The sequence below is a fragment of the Drosophila rhopaloa genome, unplaced genomic scaffold, assembly GCF_018152115.1.
Source record: "Drosophila rhopaloa isolate 14029-0021.01 unplaced genomic scaffold, ASM1815211v1 contig_163, whole genome shotgun sequence".
NCBI lineage: Eukaryota > Metazoa > Arthropoda > Insecta > Diptera > Drosophilidae > Drosophila > Drosophila rhopaloa.
In genome coordinates this window covers 12,487,751-12,502,447 of record NW_025335043.1, presented here as the reverse complement: position 1 = coordinate 12,502,447, position 14,697 = coordinate 12,487,751, and the positions used below count along the sequence as shown (strand labels likewise).

The following is a 14,697-nucleotide window of genomic DNA, read 5'->3' as shown; positions in this document are numbered from 1 at the left end:
GATTCTTACGTGAGTCATGTTGGGTCTTCTCCTCAGATACCATCAAGGCGGCATGCTCGATGCCAGAATTCATACTTTGTGGCTCCAAGCTATTTGTGCAGTTTAGCATACTCCTGAAATTCGCACACTCTACGATTATGTTTTAAGTGTAAACGTATTTGGTAAATTTAATTTCTTTGCAACTAATGAGAGCAATTTCGAGAGTTTTGTCTGGGTTCTGCTTGTTGTTGTTGTTGTTATTGTTTCAGAGATACACCGAAAAAAGAGTTCTGACTTTGACATTTGAAGTGGAGGTTTTTTCTGTAGCGGTTTTTGTGTATTAGTTCGAGGCTGCTTGGAAGTTATTAGGCGCGGCTTCAAAATCAAGAATAAAAAAAAACCAAATCAAATAAAAATGGTAATAAAATAACATTTATTTGTAACCAAACATATAACGTGAAATTAAATTGATTTAAACTAGCACTAGTAATTAATTGGAGTATGGCTCCCACGCCTTCCGTCCCAGAATCTTCCAAGAATTGCTATGAGTGAAGGTGGTTTGATATCTATAAGTTAGAAGTTGGAGGGGTCGGACGAGGTGGTGGGTGTCTGTCTGGGCTGGTCTTTCCTAGCGGGGCTTCACTGTGCCTTGGGGTGCGTGGAACTCTTGCCGTTGCCATCGAACTCGCTCTGCGACAACTCAATGTCGGCGGTGGTGCCACTGTTCTCGTTGGCATTATCCTCGCTATATGGTCGAAAATCGGGACATAAATCAGTGTGCGTGTGGTGTGGCTGTGTGCGTGGGGGAGGGGGGTCATATATGAACATATGATGTGGGTTTATGGGTGGACCACTGTAAACTAACCAATTTATTTTAGTTAATGATCGATGAGGGGATCGGGGCGCAATGAGAGCGATTCTGATTCTGATATTTCAGATGACGTGACATGGGGGGCAGAAAAAGATGAGGTGGCGACTCTTAATTATAGTAGCAAGTATAGGTAACGGTATAGCTATGCATAGAGAGAGAGAGTTGGAGAGTAGAGTATTAAAATTGATATTAAATAGTTGGGTATTTATATAGTTGGCTAGTATGAGTCTTATTTAGTTCGCTTTTACGGCAGCCAGTTGTTTATGGGTTGTAGTTGTAGTTGTAGTAACAAAGTAACGAGTCGTAACAAAGTACAGGCAAAGTTAAGCAAACATGCCGAAAAATTCATAGAAACTTTGAGCGCAGGAATTCACAATTTCGATTCGGTTAACTTTCGTTTTTTTGATTTTTGTTTTTTTATCGGTTAAAAATTGTACATAAAGTGGCTAAATAAAGTACAGCAATACGAGCTACATTTTAAAGGTGGAAGTTTGAAGAGCGAAACGCATCGGATCGGATTGTTGATTGTGGGGGCATTTAGATACGGAGTTTAAGAGTCGGATCGTTCCTCTTCGGCGGCTTCATGCAACTTACCCGTACAGTCTACTATCTCGAAAGGTCCTTGGGGCATACATGGAACGTAGTTCAAGTCAGAGAGTTATTTGCGAACTTATGGTGCGTTAAAAACCGAAGAGAAATCAAATTTTTTAAAACGAAAAAGAACGAAAAACTTCTGAATCCTGAACCGATCCGAAGAGCTCGGTTCAGCGGATCAGTGACTATGCAAACCGCATAATAAACTTCCAAGTAATGGTAATCGACGGCAGAGTATACAGATTCGTATTTTTGTTTTCTAGTTTGTGGTTTTAACGTTTCTTGTGTTTGCTTAAATATTGATTTCAAGTTATGAGAGCTGAGGAACTATTCGACATATTGCCATGATTCGTGTGCAGAATTTGAGCTGGGAAATGAGGAAATGAAAGGGCCACATACCTGCCGTTGTTGTGCCTGAAGAGGGCCAGGATCTCCTCGAAGGTCTTGTTCTTGGTCTCGGGCACCTTCTTGTACGTGAATATCCAGAAGATGGCCAGGAAAACGCTGAACGGCAAGAACGTGTAGTTCTCCAGGGCAGTCTGTGAAAGAGATTACAAAAAAGGCATGATTGGAAAAGGCGCTCTGAACCTAGATCTCATTATAAATGAGTATTTTTTATTATATTTTTTATATATTATTAATACAAATGGAGAGTGTTTCACTCACCTTCATGCTGGGGAAACCAATGCCGACCACAAAGTTGGCCATCCAGTTGACCAGCACCGCAATGGCCATGGCACTGGGCCGAGGTCCCTGGGAGAAGAGCTCCGCGGTGATCATCCAGGGTATCGATCCGGGTCCCACCGCAAAGAAGACGACGAAGCCGAGGGTGGCCACCACCGAGAGGTAGGACATCCAGTCGATCATTTCCTGCACATAACCAAAGAACTCCTATACAAAATGCATAGTACTCGCATTCTCGATGTAGGCTTTTTTTCTCTACTCGCGTTTAACGAACTGTCACCGAAATAATATGGGTAAATTATACATACAACCCCCCTGATAAACCTAATCTCTTTTATGCATGAGTTGGTTAGCTTATTGAAAGTAGTAATTTGAGTAGTTTGGAGTGGTTGGCTGGTCTCGTTTTCTTGGTTCTCAAAGAGTTGACCCTTGAACTGCCGCTCGAGTCTTTCTTGGGGGCAAACGAATGCTTAGGAATGCTTAGTGGTACGTAAAGTTAGCTATATCTTACACAATTACCAAACAAAAAAAGGATAAAATAAAGGCTTAAGGTCACATTGAGAGTGTTTTTCTGTGGAGCTTCGTGTGTGAGAGGTGGTGACCTCCAAAGCGAGTTCAGCGCGGTGCTCTGCACTATTTGTCTCCATTTTGAGGGAGTCGGTGGAACTGGTGCCCGAAAAACTTTTGCAGAGTTGTGTGTTGAATTTTTTTTTTTTGGTTTTTTTTTTTCAAAACTTTTGCTTGCCTTTGAAACTGTGTGGTTTGCTTCTAGCGAAAATAAAGCCATAAATAATAAACAGAACGAATTCGTCAACTGATTTCGAGTGAGTGTTTTGTGGGGCGAAAGCCTGCCAAGTCGAGAATAGCTCTAATTGAGGGACGGGAAAGTTGCACAAGTTGGCTGATCGGGTTGGAAATTCAAATCAGGCAGTTGTTCTTTAATGCGTGACATAGTTAAAAACAAATGCCTGACTATATCATACAAATTTTACGGCCAGCCCTCAGGTGCAACAACTTAGCCTAGGCAACTGAAAACTTAAATATATCTAAAGGCAAGCCACGTGCAAAGAGTGTATAAAAAAAATATAAAATCCGTAATAAATTCATAGATAAACACAACTAATTCCAAAGCATTCCAAAGCTAATCATGCATGTGCCACAATCTGCGTAAATATATTTCGAAATCGCAGATATAGGACATAATTAATAACTAAAGCGACCAAGTGATGGCCTATAAATTAAACACATGTACGTCTATGACTTAAATGCAATGCATCAACGCAAACACAGAAAAAAAAAAGAGACTACATTTAATGGCTGAGGGAGAGTCATAAATCCAACTTGTTATAAATTCAAATATATCTCACATCAATAATTTATAGAAATACGCGCGGGACAACTGTCATGCTCTGTATCTGTGTGTTGGTGAAAGTTGACTGTGTGTGTGTGTGTGTGTGAGTGAAAGTGTTTTTGTTTTTTTTCGGTTTTTTGTTTTGAGGGCTCGACGGGGTTAAACACAACTTCATGCATAAAATATTTATATAAATATTCAAATATTTATAAACACACGCACTCGATTGGGAGTACATATATGGGATGTATGGGATACGTTCTAGGCAACTCTAGAAGTTCAGAGTCATATGCAAATCACTAAATGGACGGGGGATTAACAAATGCAAACCCAAACTGGCAGGCACTTTAGCATTCACATTTGCAGGCAGGGCTTCAAATTTACAGGAGCAGCAGCTAAACATCCTGGACACCCCTATACTTGCCTTGATCAGGAACGAGATGGTGATGAAGATGGAGAAGATGAACATTCCGCCCAGGCCATAAAGATGCAGGGTCCGCCGACCCGTGCGATCCATCAGCGGAATGGACACGAGGGTCATAACAACCTGTGGGTGAAATAATATTTCAATATTATTATGTGAAAGCCGATTCCTATGACTTTGATACTTTGATAATATATATTTTAAAGCTTAATTAAGGCTAAGTTGATTGGGTAATATTTACAGGTCTCAAAACAAAGATACTTAAACAAACTACAACCTTAAAAACAAAAATTTTCATTCTTTTGTAAAAAGAGTACTAGAAAAAGAAATCACTTGTATGGATTTTTAAGGAAATATGTAATTTTCTTAATAATATTTTTTACTTAAAAAAAACTTTATAACCAAATCGATTTAAATATAAATAGAATCGATTAGTGGCGAATAAATTTATATAAAATATTTCCTAACTTTCTATCAGCAGAAAGTAATTAATACCTTGCATATCTCGAAGTCTGGTCTTAAAATGTATAAACCTACCATTATAGCGCCGATGCCTATCGTGGCGAACTTGGCGCTCTCCTCAGTCAATCCCGAGCTCATGAAGAGCGACGTGGAGTAGTAGAAGACGGCGTTGATGCCGCTGAACTGCTGGCTCAGCTGCATCACGATGCCGATAATCAGTGGTGGACGCAGGGTGGGCGAACAGATCAGCTCCATGGTCGATATGTGGCTCTCGGACTGCTGGGCCCGCTCCTCGGCCCGCATCTCCTCGATGTCCTCCTCCACGGAGCCAGAGGCTCGCAGTCGTCGCAGGGCTGAAGAATACAATTTTAAATTAATTCAATAGATGAATAAATAGTCAAACAAAAAAACAACGAAAGTGCTTATTGCTTTTTCAACAAGTAAACATATGCAATATCGTCATAACTTTATATCCTGACATTATAGTTAATATATCTCACCCTTGCGCGCCTCCTCCTCCCACTGCTTGGTGATGAGCAGATATCTGGGCGATTCCGGGCAGACGGGCAGCAGGATGAGTTGCAGGATTGCCGGGCAGATGGCCAGGCCCAGAAGGATGGGCCAGCCCTCGTTGGTGCCCAGTATCTGCTCGATGCCCAGCACTTGGGATAATAGTAAACCTACAGTCACAGCCAATTGATTAACAGTACCTAAGCCACCGCGCAGATTCAGTGGCGCTATCTCCGAGATGTACATGGGCACCAGCGACGTGTTGAGGCCTAGAAATCCGAATTAGATCCGTAATTTCAATTTATTTTGTCCAGCCAATCTTAGCACTCACCGCAATTAACACCAATTATAAATCGGCCAAGGAATAACATTTCATAGGAATGACTAACTTTGGTAAATCCCATCAAACAGGCGCCGGCAATTCCGAGCACATTGTTTAACAGTAAGCCGCCTTTTCTGTAGTTTACCAAGAAATAGTTAAGTAAAGGGTTGAATATTATAAAACTCAAACTGATAAGTAATTTTCAAAAGTTTTTTTTCTTATAAAGAATTTGAGTAGTAAACATTATAAAGATAAAAATAATATAGATTGCTGTAGTTATTAAAGTTATTTCATATATTATTATTATTGTTATTTTTATATTTTGATATTCCATATCCATTTTGCCTAAATATTTTGTTTGTTAAGTTCTTATCAACTGTAGCCGGATGTACAACAGGAGTGAAAAGAATTTTAAAAAATATACACATTTTAGCGGAAACGCTTCAAGCATATTCAAATTAAATATATTTTTTCAAGAGAACATGATAACAGTTTACCATCAACGGTATATAAGTCAGCCAAGAAAGTCCAGAACATCAGTTCATTAGAAGCTCTCGTCGCTAGCGGTTGTTTAAAATGCTCAGATCAGCGAAATATTTTTTATTCGGACTTCTTACATTGTGCCTCTTTTTCCTGACTGAGTCACAGGAATCACAGTGCATACTAAAGGACGCCCCAAATCAATGCGGTGCCTTTTGCCTCTCAGCTTTGATGCCACTTATTGATAATATCCCTAAGCTTCAGCGACAGGTTAATAAAACCCACTCGCAGATGGATAAAATTCAAACAACAATTGTGGAATTATTACATAGAATTGAAGGAATGGAGGCAAAGATTGGAAATCAACTGGTTAATAAAACCCACTTGCAGATGGATAAAATTCAAACAACAATTGTGGAAATATTACATAGAATTGAAGGAATGGAGGCAAAGATTGGAAATCAACTGGCTGCGAAATCAACTATGCCGGAGCAAAAGGAAGTGATTATGAAGAAAGTCGTCCCTCCGAATTTCGAGAAAATCGGTACGAGATACTTCTACATCGAGAACAACATTCGTGTAGATTACTTTACTGCGGAAAAAAAATGTCGAGATATGAACGGCCAGCTATCCGTCATCAACAGCATAGACGAGTTATCCGCGATCAAAAAGAAAATCAGCAACGAAAATAGTTTCCGTTATTACTGGCTGGCTGGAGAGCACATTATGGGCAAATATGCATATTTAAATGGTGAACGGGAAGATCGGTATTATTTTATTTGTCAGGCAGACAAAGAAGATTAGGTGTTAATACTATGTTTAATGGTCAATCAAAATACCTAATAAAAGTTAATAATCCATATGGCTTATTTAGTTTGAATCTGGTATTTTGCTAATGTAATTCAGGAAAACAATTTTGTTTTCAAAATCAAAGCATGGGCGGTACAAATACAAAGCGGAGGAAAACATTTCAAAATGCATTCCTAAGATGTAAATCCAGCTTTTTGGCATTCTACTAACCTGCCAAAGCGGTTGGCCATCCAGCCGCCGCTGAAACCGCCCAGCATACCGCCGATGGCGAATATGGAGACCGCCACCGAGTAGAGCTGCTGGATGAACTCCTCGCTGATGTCCTCGCCGTAGCGGTCCTTGTAGACGTCCTTCATGAAGTTCTCGATGTTCTTCTCGGGCGCGTTGATCACGCCGGTGTTGTAGCCGAACTGCAGCATGCCCAGCACCGCCGAGAAAATCGAGTAGGTGAGGAAGAAGGTGAGACCCTGGAAAGTTCGATTGGTAAGTGCCATTAGTGGTGAACAATTCTGGGGGGATCGGGGGCGGGACGGTGGGGATTCGGTGGGGGCTGTGCGGGCGGGTCCATCAAACGCTTTGCAAACGAGTGTGCGGAAACCAAAGCTTTCTCTTTGGATAAGGCCAATCTTCTAATCGAAACTCAGAGGTAAATAAACCATAAGATAAAGTCTGATGAATGAGAGTGTTTGGATGTAGGAAATCATATACTTATTTTTAAAGAAATAAAAGAAAAATAATATTTTATAAATAGTTTTCATATTTATTCATTTAATTTTCGCTACAAAACGTAAACAAATTAACATTGGTAAATTCCTTTAAAATACGTTGATGAAGAAGCCGTCTGTACGTGTGCAGTACACTCAAATAAATCTTTTCTGATTTTACACCATTAAAATTTCATTTATAAAATTGCTCATATTAATTTAGACTTTTGAATTTGTCCTTTAAAGTTTAATTTAATGTTGAAATCATGAAAATCTCTTTAGTTTTCCTTATGACAAATTCATTTGAGTGTAAGCAAAAACTGAAACCAATTCGAAGAGCGTTTGCATCTGCCCATCATGGAAGCAGTTTTTGCTGTCAGTGGTTGAGTGTGGCTGGGTGGATGGATGTTCGGGTGGTTTTGGGTGGTTTGGTCGTGTGGTTGTCTGGCTCTGGGTTGTTGGTAGTTGGTTCTTGGTGTTTCGGTTTGTACATGAATAGAGAAATGAAATTCAAGTATTTAATTACACAACATGGCAAATAATTTAAGCTACAAACTTGTTCTAAAAGTCTTAGCTTCCGTCTGTGCGTGTGCTCCTCCAGTCGATCGACGTATTCGCGCAGCTCCTCGATCTCCTCCTTCACCTGCTGCACTGTGTCCAGTTCGTGTTTGATCGCCACCATGTCCCGCTTCACCTTTTTTTTTGTAAAACATATTTTTATTCTTATTTGTTCAGATTTTCGATAACAATTCACAGGGGCTATGTGCTTTGTGCCCCATTCTTAGCAATCCTTCTAGAAAGAGTCTCCCTCCCTAAATGAGTATTATTATTTTAAATATCTATTTCTATAATATTATCTTATTATTGGCAATAGATTAATTTGTTGCAAAATAATTTGATTTACAGTGAATTAATATTTAAAATGTTAAAGAACATTAGTCTATTGAGGGTCTATTATAAAAATTAATATTCATTCATTTATTATTTTATCAAACTTGCTTAAAATATTATTCAAGTAAATATGTATATTTTAATTGCTAATAAAATTTGCATAAATAACTAATGTTAGTCTATTCAACACTGTCTATTTCAGTTGTGTGTGATAATCTATTTATTTATGATAAATAGAAATACATAGAGATGTTCTAAATGGTTAGGAATTAATTATCCATAATTGAATTTAAAATGCAAAAACACAACTCACATTCTATTAGAGAATTGTGTGTTATTAAAATGTAATTGTTTTATATTTTTAACTAGTTTATATGCAAGCTAATAGACTCTTTGTTTCTTAAGAAATATTGCTTAGAATTTCGCCACTCTGTGAGTTAATATCTCCATGGATCCCGGCTCCCAACTCACCTCGGACACTTCGCTCTGGCAGCTCTCCACAGATTTGGTCAGCTCCTGGAGCTGGGTGCGGATTTCGCACAGGGCGACCGTCGTCTCCAGGTGTCGATCTCCCCGCTGCAGCTCATCGAGTTTCGCTGACAGATTCATGCTCATCACGCTAACTTGCTTTTGCAAACTGTGGGTCAGTGGATGGCATGGGTCACGCCAGGATTGGGGTTACATTTCAGTGGTTGGGTTGTTGTTCATTTAGTCGGAGTCGTGTTTCGGTTTGCAGATTGCAGATTGCCGATTGCGGGTCGCAGTCAAAGAAAATATCAAGCAAAAATGCATTTTAGTAGTACGCCAGTGGGGAAATGCCTTTGTGTTCATTCCTTATAGTACTTATTCCACTACGCTCGCTACTACACACAGACCGAAACTGAGACAGAGTTATTTAGCGTATACGTTATTTATTTCGCTCTGGCCCAAAAGTAAACGCAAAACGTAAACGAAACACACAAAACGAAATTATTTATGACCGCTTGCATTAAAATTTACTGAGCTATGCAATTATTGAGGAATGAAGCAACATAAATTTTATGGGCCACAGTTCGAAACTGAAAACAGAAACAGAAACAAAAACTGAAACTGAAACCGTAACTGAAACAGAAACAGAAGCTGAAAACGCACGCCAGTTGCCGAGTTCCTTAGTCACTCAGCTCCTTGGGCAGAAGTCCAAGAAAGGATTTCTGTGTTGGGCCAGGAGCAACAACAACAGCACGGAGGCGGACGGACGAAACAACAATAATAACCGAGCCAGGCCACTAAGTACATAAAAAGTAACTTAAAGTAAATTGTTGGCATATTTCGTTAAGGTTAAGGCAAGAGTAATGTACAATGCACGAGAATGAAAAGTTGACGGCATTATATATACTTAAGCAAGCTGAGCTCTGAACTCTGGCTGGGATGGCTGTCCCATTTATTTTACTCGTCGGCTGGCAACTCTTTCGCAGAGATAGATGGATGGATAGACCCTGTCCAAGTTGTAGTTCTAATCCTTTTTATATCTAGTTCCCCCTTCGAATGCATCGAATTTACATTTTCATCAGCCGCAAAAGTCTGTGAAAACAAATCGGCTGAGCTGTTTGCACAACAGTCAAAGTTCTCTAACTAAAAACAAGACTTACAGATTTGATTTCCTTAAGCTTCTGATCTTTTTTGCTCAATATTGTATACTTTTGTATTTCTTAGTTGAATATTTAAAATACTTTTTAAATTATTTTTATCAAAAGTTAGGGCTTTCGGTCTTGGTAAATAATTGTTTAATACATAATTTAACTTCTTCTTCCAATTGTTTGATTGAGACTTAAAGTATTTTGTGAAAATATGTACAAGGTCTGAAAATTTGTCAATTTATTTCTTAAGTAGAAATTACAATTTTATGTATTTAATTAAAAAAGAAACATTTCCGCAAACTATGCCAGCCAAACTAGGTTTGTTCGATATCAATACGCTCGACTGTATATCTATATATCGAATATCTGGGCGTATCGGAAGGTGCACTTTGTGCTTTGTTTGTTTGGGGGTGGCATCTAAATCAAATGGCAACAAAAGTTGCGGACGACAGTTGCCAGCGGATGGGCGATGTGCCGATATGGCGACCCACCGCCGCTCACAATGCGCATACGACACGTGGGCCACGGCGGGCGAGGCCGTGCTTGAGTTGCCTGCGCATTATGTTAATGCAACGCCTATGCTGAAAGAGGGGTCGGTTCTATAGGGGGGGGAGGGGATTGCTATCGTTAGTGCTGTTATTGTTTTGCATTTCACGGACATTGTTGTGCCGAGCATAAAAGGATTATTTTATGCATACATCAGCCAGCGAAACCGAATCCGAAACAGAATCGAGAGCAAAACCAGAACCAGGACGAGAGATTCGAGCGCATCCTGTGCAAGTTATTGTTCTCTGCGAAAACAATTGCTATGTGTACGCTTGTGCGTCGTCTGTCAGATGCAGGAATTTTCGGTTTTGTGTAAGGGATTTGTATACGTGAGCATTTAATAAATTTTCTGCCAATTTCTCCCTGGCTTGTGCATTCATTAAAGGCTGCACAGTACGTGCATGCCCCATTCTTCCGCCTCTTCCGGCGGCTAAAAGGATTCCATATTCGGGCTGTTCATTTTGTCAAAAAGCTGCGCACAGTTTTAGGAATATCAAATTTTTGACAAGACAAAAAGCTGTGATGCCCTCACCGGATTACCCTTTGCTAGGATTTCAATCACATTAACCCTCGAAAATTCCACAGCCAGAGTTCGGCATCCGTCAAATATTCAGACGCACTTCAATTACAGATACAGTTCAGTTCAGATCTCAGATCTCAGTGCACACAATAAATTCAGCGAATAAATTAAAATCAAAATCGATTGTTCTCATACATCTCATATAGAGCTGTATGTAAAATACATCAATCAGATCGAATCGGGAATCGAGGAATCGGGATTTCGGGGTGTTCAAACCAATTGGCATATAGGACATTCACCAAACGTTGCAAATTGTTGTTTTTCAGCCTGTTTTTGTTGACTCTCATAAACTTTTGCTGCAGCTCGCGTTGCGATGGCATTTGTAAATCAATTTAAATTTATTTGTGGCCTCGTTGATTTCGTTTTGCAAGGCAATGTTTTATGATTGGCATGATTAACATTTTGTTTGGTTTATGAAATTGTTTTATTTCGCTTTAAGAACAGATATGCAAAGCCAAATGAACGGATGAACGGAAAACAAATGTCTCTACAAACGTCATGAGGTTGTAGTTTCTGGTTGTTACAGTTTTCTCTCGGTTTTTTATTTGTTAATTTTTGTTTAATTTTGGTGAAGGGACCGTTACGCCAATTAGTCTGGGGGTCTGTTGTATGCAAACTTTAAACATCGAGCATTAAACCATAAAAAGTGTACAGTAATTCATTGCAGCAACGAAACAAATGGAACCGAAAGCACAAACAACACAAATGGAGGACATTAAACGAGTTGAAAAATCCTGAAAATATTGTGTGACTGACTGACTGACTGAGTGATGCATTGGGCAGGGGATTACGCACGAAAAGGGTTTTTTGAGGGGTTAAGCTAATTATGAACTTGATGACATGCAGGGAGAAAGAGAAAGAGAGATAGAGAGAGACAGAGCTGCTGAAGTGGCCAACCGCAGGCTGATTGACTGCCTGGCCAAAGGATGTTTGTCAATGGCTTTACATGGCTGCGCACGAGTGTGGGTGAGTGTGCGTGGCGTGTGTGTGGTGCGAACAGCGACTTAATGGCCCTCAAACACTTTTCGGCATGTCATAAAAAACACAACATCCTGGCAACCGCACAGAGAAAAATATATTGCTTTGTGGCGTTTCTTTTGGTGTTCAAATGTTGCACATAAATTCAGCAAAGTAATGAATATAATGCATAGTATTTTACTATGTCAACTTTATAATTTTATATATCTATCTCATAATTCTGTTATTTTAAAAGGTTTTGCATTGCTATGACAGTTTTAAAAATAATCAACTTTTCAAACTTAAATTCAAGGTTAACCATGTGTAAATATTATAAAAACGCAGCATATTTATGTCCGCATTATAACTAAATACTTGATTTATTGGCAAGATTAAGTCATTTTCTAGCAAATTCCTGTGATATTTCTCTGTGCAGGCAAAAGCATCATATTGTTGTGACTGCTCCCAAGGGCTTTTTGAGTAGTGCCAAATGGGGATTCACACTCGCACCCACACTACGGTCGCTATCTCTCTCACTATTTTTCCCCATCCAGATGATGAGCACGTTTTGGAAACTAAATTAATTTATTTGAACATAATTGAATTCTAATTGCGTTCCATGCAAATGGGAGAGCGGAGTGTCTGGTTTTTGGGCAAATATTCTAATAATTAACAAATCAATTTGATGGGCTACGAGTGCCAAAATAGAGAGCAGTGCAGAGTGCAGAAAGAGATGGGGTATTCATTGGATTATTGCATTACAATATGTCGAAGGGGGTAGAGTAAAAATATTTAGATTCGTAATTGAAGTTAGTTGGTTGTAATTGCATACTCATTGAGTGGCGTGAATACCAGGCCACTTTGCGTGTGGCTTTTGTTGTATCGGTGGTTGAGTTGTTGTTGTTGTTGTTCATGGAGTTCATGGAGTTCATAGAGTTCATAGAGTTATTGTGGCAGTTTTTTGTGGTTCAAGGGGCATTGGGAATTGGATGATAAAGAACACGTATAGACATTGTACAACTTGTGAGGCAGGGTGTTTGAGTTGCATACCAGAAATGCATTTCGTCCCCGTTTCCTTCGGGAAATTTTGCCTCGTTTGCATTTGACGAAATGCAGTTCCGGCGATTGCAGATATACACACAGATAAATTAAATACATATATCGTATATACTAGGGATGGCATCAATCAGTGTTATCATTGAAATAAATAACGATAAGAAAGCATTTCTGGCTTCTGTATTTTTTATACATAATCAATACGATTTAATATTGAAATCTACCCAACCTTATGCTTTTTCTTTGGGTTTTCATCCCTAGTATATACACGAGTAAATTGGCAGGTAGAATGGAAATGAAATTACAGACACATGTGCTCAATCACTCAGTGACATTTAAGCAAAGTAAATACATTTCAATTGAGTTGCAATTTTGTACAGCACGTGACATAGCAACAAAGGCGGTTTTATGAAAGCAAAAGGCAGCAAACGGCAAACAAATGCTGCTAATTAACAGTTTTTAATTAACGATGAGAAGCCATTTAAATTATTAATATGACACACAATCAGCTCGAATGGATGGTGGTTAATGGAACGAAAGAAATAAAACCAAACTTGTGCTCTGCATACATGGCGGATGAGTGATGTTCGAATTGTTTTTAATCGCATTGCGATCTTGTCGCTATTGTTAATGTTAAAGTTAATTAATTTTTAGATTAACTCTATAGTTATGTACCTGGGTGGCATTGTGCCCATCATTTTGCTGGCTTTTCTTTGGACTCCGTCGATAAATTGTTTTTGTTATAGAGTCTCTTTTACTATAATTATATCTTTAGTTCGTTCATATAGTTGCTTTGCTTTCTCTTCGCTCTTTTTTCTCGCTTTTCTTTTCGGGTTTTTTGGTGAATGTCGTATGTGGCCGCGGTTGAGTTATTGGGGTTTTTTTATGATATCTGTTCGTTTGATTTTGTCGGGGAGGTTGCGCAACAAAAACAACACAACACAAAGGCCCTCAATGAATAATTGACAGTCTAAGGACACACGCAGGACACTTAACTGAACATAACTTGCGCAAATCTGTGTGGGAGGAGAACATTAAACATATACATTGCATATTTGCTCGTTAATATATCACAAGCCACAGAAAAAAAAAGAGAACAAACCAAAAAAAGGGCTGGAGGTGCTTATCCTTGTTTGTAAGCACACATCCCGACTGTAATGGCACACAAAAACACACAAATTAAAGTGGAAATTAAAATTTATTTACGCCCAAACTAAAAATATATCGTTCATTATTTGTTTAATAAATTAAATAAACATGGCGCACACAAATAATTGCTGTTTATTTGTCTAACTGAAAGCGAGTATTTATGGCCGGCAATCCTCTGGTCTCGCCTGCAAATTAATGGCCCATAATGAGCTCCTGGCCCCAAAAAGCCACCGAGTCCATTACGAGGTCACTTGGCAGCGGATCAGAGGGCGTGGCACTGGCTATACACGTAACCCTTCAGGCCCCCCTCAAGGATCAACTTTCTACGTACTCGAGCAGCAATTGGCGCAGTGTGGCCTCGTCCTCGCCATGACATCTCAACCTAGACTCGCGGTCTCGATCATCCCGACTCGAGTGGCGCTGCCTTTTGGGGGCGTAGCTGAAGGAGTGACGATAGAACCTTCCGTTGTTTATGGTAGCTCCGCGATAGGCGTCTATGGTTCCAGGAAATGGTTGTAAATAAATTGGGAGTCTGTTATATCTAAAATCTTGTGGTGTTGTGGAAGTAGAGCCCTGCATTATTTCTCTATTTTATATAAACAGTTAGTACTACCAGACCTTTTCCAAAAGATTTAACACACTTTTAAATTTGGTTAAAGTCTGTATTTTTAAACTGACTAAAGCTTGTTAGTAACCGTTTTAAATAGATTT

The 14,697-nt window shown here is 39.3% G+C and overlaps 1 protein-coding gene across 1 annotated transcript in view; it reads right to left on the bottom strand.

Annotated features, from left to right (window-relative positions):
- The window catches only part of LOC108051048 (glucose transporter type 1), an 85,828-nt gene that overhangs the window by 8,133 nt on the left and 62,998 nt on the right, over positions 1–14,697 (bottom strand). Inside the window, 11 exon segments of the mRNA XM_044457954.1 lie at positions 10–113; positions 1,844–1,983; positions 2,111–2,314; positions 3,904–4,026; positions 4,441–4,718; positions 4,866–5,144; positions 5,207–5,331; positions 6,698–6,954; positions 7,718–7,885; positions 8,554–8,719; positions 14,318–14,480. Of these exon segments, the coding sequence (XP_044313889.1) occupies positions 10–113; positions 1,844–1,983; positions 2,111–2,314; positions 3,904–4,026; positions 4,441–4,718; positions 4,866–5,144; positions 5,207–5,331; positions 6,698–6,954; positions 7,718–7,885; positions 8,554–8,719; positions 14,318–14,480 (2,007 nt within the window).